Source organism: Haemorhous mexicanus, chromosome 33 (assembly GCF_027477595.1).
Source record: "Haemorhous mexicanus isolate bHaeMex1 chromosome 33, bHaeMex1.pri, whole genome shotgun sequence".
In the NCBI taxonomy this organism is placed as follows: Eukaryota; Metazoa; Chordata; class Aves; order Passeriformes; family Fringillidae; genus Haemorhous; species Haemorhous mexicanus.
In genome coordinates this window covers 1,602,229-1,613,442 of record NC_082373.1, presented here as the reverse complement: position 1 = coordinate 1,613,442, position 11,214 = coordinate 1,602,229, and the positions used below count along the sequence as shown (strand labels likewise).

The 11,214-nt window shown below is 48.3% G+C and overlaps 1 protein-coding gene across 1 annotated transcript; it reads left to right on the top strand.

The window, feature by feature from the left end:
- The first annotated feature begins 951 nt into the window (after nt 1-951).
- On the top strand, nt 952-3,336 carry LOC132340729 (homeobox protein Hox-C13a-like). Its single transcript, XM_059871788.1, has 2 exons — nt 952-1,735; nt 3,320-3,336. The coding sequence occupies exons 1-2, from the start codon at nt 979-981 to the stop codon at nt 3,334-3,336; spliced, it is 774 nt and encodes a 257-aa protein (XP_059727771.1). The 5' UTR covers nt 952-978.
- The last annotated feature ends 7,878 nt before the right edge of the window (nt 3,337-11,214 follow it).

Below are 11,214 nucleotides of genomic sequence, written 5' to 3'. Positions count from 1 at the left end.
TGGTGAATTTTGGGTAAATTTGCTGAATTTTGGTGAATTTTTGCCTTTTTAGGGACGCGCGAAGCGCGGGCAGGGTCTGAAACAGGGAAAAAATCCCCAAAAATTCCAATTTTTCCCCGCTCCCGCTTCACCCCTGCGGCCGAAACCCCAGAAATTTTGGGGCGGAATGGGGGAAAATCCAAATATTTGGGGGAAAATCCAAATATTTTGGGGAAAAATCCAATTATTTTGGGGAAAATCCAATTATTTTGGGGAAAAATCCAATTATTTTGGGGGAAAAACCAATTATTTTGGGGGAAAAACCAATTATTTTGGGGAAAAATTTAATTTTTTTATGGGAAACCTAATTCCTCGGGAATCCGGCAGGAAAACGGGGATGGGGGGGCAGAAGGGATGAAGTTTTCCTGATTTTTTTAAATGGATTTTTGGGAAGAAAAGCGAGAAAAAAACCCCAAAAAATCCCGCGGCGAGTCCAAAAACTGAGAAAAAAAATTATTTAAAGCAGCGAACAATTAGGAATAATTTAAATTGTTGTAAATAATTAAAAATAAAGGTTGGGGGGGGGTTATCCCATTGGAATTTGGCGGAAAACCGGGAATGGGGGGGGGGGGGGCACCAAAGGGGGGGGCACACGGGAGGGGGGAGTGGGCGTGGCCGTGCGTCGCCCTCGACCAATCAGCAGGCGGCATTCCGCGGGGGGCGTGTCCGCCGGTGCGGCCAAAGGGGCGTGGCCCGAGCGGTTTTCTTAATGGAGCGGCGGCGGCGGGCGCGCGGCGCATGCGCGCTCGGCGCGGCGATGGCGGGGGGGTCCCGGGGCGCGGCGCGGAGCTGCCCCCGCCGCCAGCACCGGAGCGGGAGGAGCGGCGAACCCGGCGGCGGCCAGGCCAGCAGCAGCACCAGCAGCAGCAGCAGCAGCAGCAGGAGGAGGAGGAGGAGGCAGAGGAAGGGCGGCGGGAGGCGGCGGCCGCGCGGCATGACATGACGGCGCCGCTCGGGCTCCCCCCGCGCTGGCCCGACGCGCTCGGTTGCCGCTGCGAGGACGCCCCGCGGGAGAAACCGCGCATGGAGAGCCTGGGCCACTGCCGGGAGAGCCTGGGCCACTGCCGGGAGAGCCTGGGCCACTGCCGGGAGATGCTGCCGCACGCCGGGCTGGCCGCTCCGGGCGGCGGCGGAGGCGGCGGAGCGGACGGAGCCGCGTACGCGGAGCTGGCGAGCGCGGAGCCGGCGCGGCAATGCCCGTCGGGCTCGCTGGGCTACGGCGGCTACCCGTTCGCACCGGGCTACTACGGCTGCCGCCTGGCCGGAGTCAACCTGCAGCAGAAGCCGTGCGGCTACCACCCGCCCGATAAGTTCGCCGAGGCCGGCGGGGCGCTGGCCGCCGAGGAGCTGCCGGCGCGGGCCAAGGAGTTCTCGTTCTACCCCGGTTTCCCGGGCTCGTACCAGGCCGTACCGGGCTACTTGGACGTGTCGGTGGTGCCGGCGCTGGCCGAGCCGCGGCACGAAGCTTTGCTTCCCATGGAAGGCTACCAGCCCTGGGCGCTGGCCAACGGCTGGGACGGGCAGGTTTACTGCTCCAAGGAGCAACCGCAGCCCGCGCACCTCTGGAAGGCGCCGTTCCCAGGTAGGAGCGGGAGCGGGAACCGGGAGCGGGAGCGGGAGCGGGAGCGGTGCCCGCCGGCCGCGGGGGTTGAGCCCCGGGCATCGCACGGCCGCCAGAAATCTCATTTATCCCGTGGTATCCCGTCTATTCCGTGTGTCCCGCCTCTCCCAGGAATCCCATCTGTTCCGTGTGTCCCACATTTTCCATCTATCCCATCTATGCGGGTTTATTCCATGTATGCCGGGATATTTATCCCATCGATCCCATATATCTGGATCCATCCCATCTATCCGGATTTATTCCATATATTCCCATATATCCGAATTTATTCCATATATCCCAATATATTTATCCCATCGATCCCATATATCTGGATCCATCCCATCTATCCGGATTTATTCCATATATCCCCATATATTTATCCCATATATCCGAATTTATTCCATATATCCTAATATATTTATCCCATCAATCCCATATATTCCATCTATTCCATATATCCGGATCCATCCCATATATCCGGATTTATTCCATATATCCCAATATATTTATCCCATCTATCTGGATTTATTCCACATATCCCGATATATTTATCCCATATATCCGAATTTATTCCATATATCCCAATACATTTATCCCGTCTATCCAGATTTATTCCATATATCCCAATACATTTATCCCATCTATCCATATATTCCATATATCCCAATATATTTATCCCATCTATCCGGATTTATTCCATATATCCCAATATATTTATCCCATCTATCCGGATTTATTCCATATATCCCAATATATTTATCCCATCTATCCGGATTTATTCCATATATCCCAATATATTTATCCCATCTATCCGGATTTATTCCACATATCCCAATATATTTATCCCATCTATCCATATATTCCATATATCCCAATATATTTATCCCATCTATCCGGATTTATTCCATATATCCCAATATATTTATCCCATATATCCGGATTTATTCCATATATCCCCATATATTTATCCCATCTATCCGGATTTATTCCATATATCCCAATATATTTATCCCATATATCCGGATTTATTCCATATATCCCCATATATTTATCCCATCTATCCATATATTCCATATATCCCAATATATTTATCCCATCTATCCATATATTCCATATATCCCGATATATTTATCCCATCTATCCATATATTCCATATATCCCAATATATTTATCCCATCTATCTGGATTTATTCCACATATCCCGATATATTTATCCCATCTATTCCATATATCCGGATCCGTCCCATCTATCCGAATTTATTCCATATATCCCAATCTATTTATCCCATCTATCCCCTATATTCCATGTATCCCGATTTATTTATCCCACCTATTCCATCCATCCCATATATCCGGATTTATTCCATATATCCCAATGTATTTATCCCATATATCCGGATTTATTCCATATATCCCAATGTATTTATCCCATATATCCGGATTTATTCCATATATCCCGATCTATTTATCCCAAATATCCCAAATATCCACATATATTTATCCCACACCCTCCCGATATCCGGATTTATCCCATTTATCCCATTTATCCCATATATTCCATTTATCCCATTTATCCCATTTATCCCACACAGCCGGGTATATATTTATATATATTTATTCCACATATCCCGATATATTTATTCCATATATCCCCGTAAATTCATTCCACATACCCAGATATATTCCATATATGATCCCATCTCTCCCATATATCCCGACATATTAATTAATAATTCCATTTATCCCGGTATATTAATTCCATATATCTGGGTATATTTTATTCTATATACCCCAGATATCCGAGTATATTAATTCCATTTATCCGGGTGTATTAATTCCATATATTCCATTTATCCGGGCATATTTATTCCATATATCCGGGCATATTTATTCCATATATTCCATTTATCCGGGCATAATAATTCCATTTATCCGGGCATATAAATTCCATATATCCGGGTGTATTTATTCCCTATATTCCATTTATCCGGGCATAATAATTCCATTTATCCGGGCATAATAATTCCATTTATCCGGGCATATTTATTCCATATATCCGGGTGTATTTATTCCATATATTCCATTTATCCGGGCATAATAATTCCATTTATCCGGGCATATTTATTCCATATATCCGGCCATAATAATTCCATATATCCGGGTGTATTTATTCCCTATATTCCATTTATCCGGGCATAATAATTCCATTTATCCGGGCATATAAATTCCATCTATCCGGCCATATTAATTCCATATATCCGGGTGTATTTATTCCCTATATTCCATTTATCCGGGCATAATAATTCCATTTATCCGGGCATATAAATTCCATATATCCGGGTGTATTTATTCCATATATTCCATTTATCCGGGCATATTTATTCCATATATCCGGCCATATAAATTCCATCTATCCGAGCGTATTAATTCCATATATTCCATTTATCCGGGCATAATAATTCCATTTATCCGGGCATATTAATTCCATTTATCCGGGCATATTTATTCCATATATCCGGCCATAATAATTCCATATATCCGAGCGTATTAATTCCATATATTCCATTTATCCGGACATATTAATTCCACATATCCGGGTATATTTATTCCCTATGTTCCATGTATTTATTCCGAATATCAGGGTACGTTTCTCCCCCATATCCGGCCGTGTTTACTCCCTGTGTCGGGCTGCATTCGCTCCTCTCCGGGTGTATTCCGCGTTTCCCATCAATTCCGCCCGTTCCGTGTATTCCATGTGCCCGCGGAGCTCGGGGCTGGGTAATTAGAGGGAAGCGGCTCAGGAATGCTCGGAGCGGGCAATGTGCACGGGCACGCTCGGCGGGGCGAGGCCAGCGCGGCCCCAAACCCGCGGTTAATTCCCTGAGCCTGCCCTTCCTTGGGAGCCAATCCCGGCTTCAAAACCTGGAGTTAATTCCATAATTCTGCCCTTCCTTGGGAGCCAATCCCGGCCCCCGAACCTGGAGTTAATTCCATAATTCTGCCCTTACTCCCGAGCCAATCCCGGCCCCCGAACCCGGCGTTAATTCCATAATTCTGCCCTTCCTTGGGAGCCAATCCCGGCCCCCGAACCCGGCATTAATTCCATAATTCTGCCCTTCCTTGGGAGCCAATCCCGGCCCCCGAACCCGGCGTTAATTCCATAATTCTGCCCTTACTCCTGGGCCAATCCCGGCTTCAAAACCTGGAGTTAATTCCTGAATTCTGCCCTTACTCCCGAGCCAATTCCGGCCCCAAACCCGGAATTAATTCCCTGTTTCTGCCCTTTTTCCTGGAGCAATCTCTGTCCCAAACCCGGCGTTAATTCCCGAATTCTGCCCTTTCTCCTGAGCCAATCCCGGCTTCAAAACCTGGAATTAATTCCTGAATTCTGCCCTTTCTCCTGAGCCAATCCCGGCCCCAAAACCCGCCGTTAATTCCAGAACTCTGCCCTTTCTTCAGAGCCTCTGTGGCTCTTTCAGAGCCAATCCCGGCCCCAAACCCGGCGTTAATTCCATAATTCTGCCCTTACTCCCGAGCCAATCCCGGCCCCAAACCCGGAATTAATTCCATAATTCTGCCCTTCCTTGGGAGCTATTCCCGGCTTCAAAACCTGAAGTTAATTCCATAATTCTGCCCTTTCTTCGGAGCCAATCCCGGCCCCCAAACCCGGAGTTAATTCCATAATTCTGCCCTTTCTCCCGAGCCAATCCCGGCCCCCAAACCCGGCGTTAATTCCATAATTCTGCCCTTACTCCCGAGCCAATCCCGGCCCCAAACCCGCAGTTAATTCCTTAATTCTGCCCTTACTCCTGAGCCAACCCCGGCTTCAAAACCTGGAGTTAATTCCCGAATTCTGCCCTTTCTCCTGGGCCAATCCCGGCCCCCAAACCCGGCGTTAATTCCATAATTCTGCCCTTCCTTGGGAGCCAATCCCGGCCCCAAACCCAGCGTTAATTCCCGAACTCTGCCCTTTCTTCGGAGGCTCTGTGGCTTTTTCGGAGCCAATCCCGGCCCCAAACCCGGCGTTAATTCCCGAATTCTGCCCTTACTCCTGAGCCAATCCCGGCTTCAAAACCTGGAGTTAATTCCTGAATTCTGCCCTTTCTCCTGGGCCAATCCCGGCTTCAAAACCTGGAATTAATTCCTGAATTCTGCCCTTTCTCCTGAGCCAATCCCGGCCCCAAACCCGGAATTAATTCCTGAATTCTGCCCTTTCTCCCGAGCCAATCCCGGCCCCAAACCCGGCGTTAATTCCATAATTCTGCCCTTTCTCCTGAGCCAATCCCGGCCCCAAACCCGGAATTAATTCCCGAATTCTGCCCTTTCTCCTGAGCCAATCCCGGCCCCAAACCCGGATTTAATTCCCGAATTCTGCCCTTTCTCCTGAGCCAATCCCGGCCCCAAACCCGGAATTAATTCCCTGTTTCTGCTCTTTCTCCTGGAGCAATCCCGGCCCCCAAACCCGGCGTTAATTCCCGAATTCTGCCCTTCCTTCGGAGCCAATTCCGGCCCCAAACCCGGAATTAATTCCCTGATTCTGCCCTTTTTCCTGGAGCAATCTCTGTCCCAAACCCGGCGTTAATTCCATAATTCTGCCCTTCCTTCGGAGCCATTCCGGGCCCCAAAACCCGGAATTAATTCCCTGATTCTGCCCTTTCTCCTGGAGCAATCCCGGCTTCAAAACCCCGAGTTGATTCCCGAATTCTGCCCTTTCTCCTGGAGCAATCCCGACTTCAAAGCCCGGGATTGTGCCCTTCTTTCGGATCCTATCCCGACCCCAAAACCCACCCGGAGTTAGGGCAGAATTATGAATTTTCTCCCGGTGCCATCCCGGCTTCCAAACCCGCGCTAATTCCCTGATTCTGCCCTTTCTCCCGAGCCAATCCCGGTCCCAAACCCGGCGTTAATTCCCGAATTCTGCCCTTACTCCCGAGCCAATCCCGGCCCCAAAATCCGGCTTTAATTCCCGAATTCTGCCCTTGCTCCTGAGCCAATCCCGGCCCCAAAACCCGGCGCTAATTCCCTGGTTCTGCTCTTTTTCCTGGAGGAATCCAATCTCCAAAACCCCGCGGAAATTCCCGAATTCTGCCCTTTCTCCCGGGCCAATCCCACCCCAATCCAATCTCCATAATTCCCGAATTCTGCCCTTTCTATCACCCCAATCCAATCTCCAAAATTCCCGAATTCTGCCCTTCCTCCCGAGCCAATTCCCCCCCAATCCAATCTCCAAAATCCCCGAATTCTGCCCTTTCTCCCGGGCCAATCCAATCTCCGAAATTCCCGAATTCTGCCCTTCCTCCCGGGTCAATCCAATCTCCGAAATTCCCGAATTCTGCCCTTTCTCCCGGGCCAATCCAATCTCCGAAATTCCCGAATTCTGCCCTTCCTCCCGGGTCAATCCAATCTCCAAAATTCCCGAATTCTGCCCTTTCTCCCGAGCCAATTCCCCCCCAATCCAACCTCCAAAATTCCCGAATTCTGCCCTTTCTCCCGGCCCAATCCAATCTCCAAAATCCCCGAATTCTGCCTTTTCTCCCACCTCAATCCAATCTCCAAAATCCCCGAATTCTGCCCTTTCTCCCGGGCCAATCCAATCTCCGAAATTCCCGAATTCTGCCCTTTCTCCCATCCCAATCCAATCTCCAAAATCCCCGAATTCTGCCCTTTCTCCCGGGTCAATCCAATCTCCGAAATTCCCGAATTCTGCCCTTTCTCCCGAGCCAATTCCCCCCCAATCCAATCTCCAAAATTCCCGAATTCTGCCCTTTCTCCCGAGCCAATCCAATCTCCAAAATTCCCGAATTCTGCCCTTTCTCCCGGGTCAATCCAATCTCCAAAATTCCCGAATTCTGCCCTTCCTCCCGGGCCAATCCAATCTCCGAAATTCCCGAATTCTGCCCTTTCTCCCGAGCCAATCCAATCTCCAAAATTCCCGAATTCTGCCCTTTCTCCCGGGTCAATCCAATCTCCAAAATTCCCGAATTCTGCCCTTCCTCCCGGGCCAATCCAATCTCCGAAATTCCCGAATTCTGCCCTTTCTCCCGGGCCAATCCAATCTCCGAAATTCCCGAATTCTGCCCTTTCTCCCGGGCCAATCCAATCTCTAAAATTCCCGAATTCTGCCCTTCCTCCCGGGCCAATTCCCCCCCAATCCAATCTCCAAAATTCCCGAATTCTGCCCTTTCTCCCTGGCCAATCCAATCTCCGAAATTCCCGAATTCTGCCCTTTCTCCCGGGTCAATCCAATCTCCAAAATTCCCGAATTCTGCCTTTTCTCCCACCCCAATCCAATCTCCAAAATTCTGCCTTTTTTCCCGGCCCAACCCAATCTCCAAATTCCCAATTCCTTCCTTCCTGCTCCCTCCCCTCCCGCCGCTCCCCCGCGGGCGGAGATCTCCGGAAAAAAGAGGGGAAAAAATGAAAATCTCGCTAAAAACGAATCCCGGAGCGGCTCGGTGAGCTGGGAGCCGGCGGGGGCTGCGCTCTCCATCAGCTCCCAATTAACGCAATTAACAGCGGAGGTGTCAAGTGGCAGCCGGAGCTGTTTGGGGGGAAGGAGGAGCGCAGGGCTGGGAAGAGCCGGGAAAAAGCCCCAAAAAATTCCCGCTCTGGAGCAGCTCGGAGACCCCAAAACCCCCGGGGCTGCCCCTCCGAAAATCCCAAATTCATGGGGGAGCCCTGGGTGTGGGGTGGGGAGGGCGAGGGGGTCGCGGTGCCCCGGGCTGGGGGTGGCACCTCCCTTAATTTCCCCTTTATCGGCACAAAAACCCCAAATTCGGCTTTTCCCTTTCCCCTTTAATCCCCTTTTATCAGCACCAAAAACCCCAAATTCAGCTTTTCCCTTTACTCTTTTATCAGCACCAAGAATCTCAAATTCGGCTTTTCCCTTTCCCTTTTATTTCCCTTTATTAGCACCAAAAAAACCCAAATTCGGCTTTTCCCTTTCCCCTTTAATCCACTTTTATCAGCACCAAAACCCCAAAATCCACTTTTCCATTTCCCTTTTTATCAGCACCAAAACCCCAAAATCCACTTTTCCATTTCCCTTTTTATCAGCACCAAAAGCCCCAAAATCCGATTTTCCCTTTCCCCCTTTTTCCCCTTTTATCGGCACCAAAACCCCCAAAATCCGCATTTCTCTTTCCCCTTTTATCGGCACAAAAACCCCAAATTCGGCTTTTCCCTTTCCCCCTTTATCAGCACCAAAACCCCAAAATCCGCATTTCTCTTTCCCCTTTATTTCCCTTTTTATCAGCACCAAAACCCCCAAATTCGGCTTTTCCTTTTCCCCTTTTATCAGCACCAAAAACCCCAAATTCGGCTTTTCCATTTCCCCTTTATTTCCCTTTTTATCAGCACCAAAAACCCCAAAATCCGCATTTCTCTTTCCCCTTTTATCAGCACCAAAAAAACCCAAATTCGGCTTTTCCATTTCCCCCTTTATTCCCCCTTTTATCGGCACCAAAACGCCCAAATTCGGCTTTTCCATTTCCCCTTTATTTCCCTTTTTATCAGCCCCCAAAACCCCAAATTCGGCTTTTCCTTTTCCCCTTTTATCAGCACCAAAAACCCCCAAATCCGCTTTTCTCTCTCCCCTTTTATCAGCACCAAAAACCCCCAAATCCGCTTTTCTCTTTCCCCTTTTATCAGCACCAAAAACCCCCAAATCCGCTTTTCTCTCTCCCCTTTTATCAGCACCAAAAACCCCAAATTCAGCTTTTCCCTTTACTCTTTGTTTCCCTTTATCAGCGCCAAAAACCCCAAAATCCGCATTTCTCTTTCCCTTTTTATCAGCACAAAAACACCGAAAACCGCTTTTCCTTTTCCCCTTTTATCAGCACGAAAAACCCCAAAATCCGCTTTTCCCTTTCCCCTTTTATCAGCACCAAAAACCCCAAAATCCGCATTTCCCTTTCCCCTTTTATCAGTCCCCAAAACCCCAAAATCCGCTTTTCCTTTTCCCCTTTTATCAGCACCAAAAACCCCAAATTCGGCTTTTTTCTTCCCCTATTATCGGCACCAAAAACCCCAAATTCGGCTTTTCTCTTTCCCCTTTTATCAGCACCAAAACCCCCAAATTCGGCTTTTTTCTTCCCCTTTTATCAGCACCAAAAACCCCAAAATCCGCTTTTCTCTTTCCCCTTTTATCAGCCCCCAAAACCCCAAATTCGGCTTTTTTCTTCCCCTTTTATCAGCCCCCAAAACCCCAAAATCCGCTTTTCTTTTTCCCCTTTTATCAGCACCAAAAACCCCAAATTCGGCTTTTCCTTTTTCCCTTTTATCAGCACCAAAAACCCAAAAATCCGATTTTCCCTTTCCCCTTTTTTCCCCTTTTTATCAGCACCAAAAACCCCATATTCGGCTTTTCCATTTCCCCTTTATTTCCATTTTTATCAGCACCAAAAACCCCAAATTCGGCTTTTTTCTTCCCCTTTTATCAGCACCAAAAACCCCAAATTCGGATTTTCCCTTTACTCTTTATTTCCCCTTTTATCGGCACCAAAAACCCCAAATTCGGCTTTGGGGTCTCAGCTCCCCCCAAAAAACAGCGAGGGCTCCCAAAATTCCAGATCGGGGCTGGGGAGGGGTCCCCAAATCCCCCCGGTCCAGGAGAGATTCCCCAAAAAATGGGAAAATTGGGATTTTTGTGTCCCAAAAAACAGCTGGGAATGGGAAAATTGGGATTTTTGTGCCCAAAAAAAACCGCTGGGAATGGGAAAATTGGGATTTTTGTGCCCAAAAAACCGCTGGGAATGGGAAAATTGGGATTTTTGTGCCTCAAAAAACCGCTGGGAATGGGAAAATTGGGATTTTTGTGCCCAAAAAACCGCTGGGAATGGGAAAATTGGGATTTTTGTGCCCAAAAAACCGCTGGGAATGGGAAAATTGGGATTTTTGTGTCCCAAAAAACCGCTGGGAATGGGAAAATTGGGATTTTTGTGCCCAAAAAACCGCTGGGAATGGGAAAATTGGGATTTTTGTGCCCAAAAAACCGCTGGGAATGGGAAAATTGGGATTTTTGTGTCCCAAAAAAACCGCTGGGAATGGGAAAATTGGGATTTTTGTGTCCCAAAAATCCGCTGGGAATGGGAAAATTGGGATTTTGTACTCAAAAAACCGCTGGGAATGGGAAAATTGGGATTTTTGTGCCCCAAAAAACCGCTGGGAATGGGAAAATTGGGATTTTTGTGTGTCCCAAAAAACCGCTGGGAATGGGAAAATTGGGATTTTTGTGCCCAAAAAACCGCTGGGAATGGGAAAATTGGGATTTTTGTGCCCAAAAAACCGCTGGGAATGGGAAAATTGGGATTTTTGTGCCCAAAAAACCGCTGGGAATGGGAAAATTGGGATTTTTGTGCCCCAAAAAACCGCTGGGAATGGGAAAATTGGGATTTTTGTGTCTAAAAAACCGCTGGGAATGGGAAAATTGGGATTTTTGTGTCCCCCCAAAAACCAGCTGGGAATGGGAAAATTGGGATTTTTGTGTCCCAAAAAAAAAACCGCTGGGAATGGGAAAATTGGGATTTTTGTGCCCCAAAAAACCGCTGGAATGGGAAAATTGGGATTTTTGT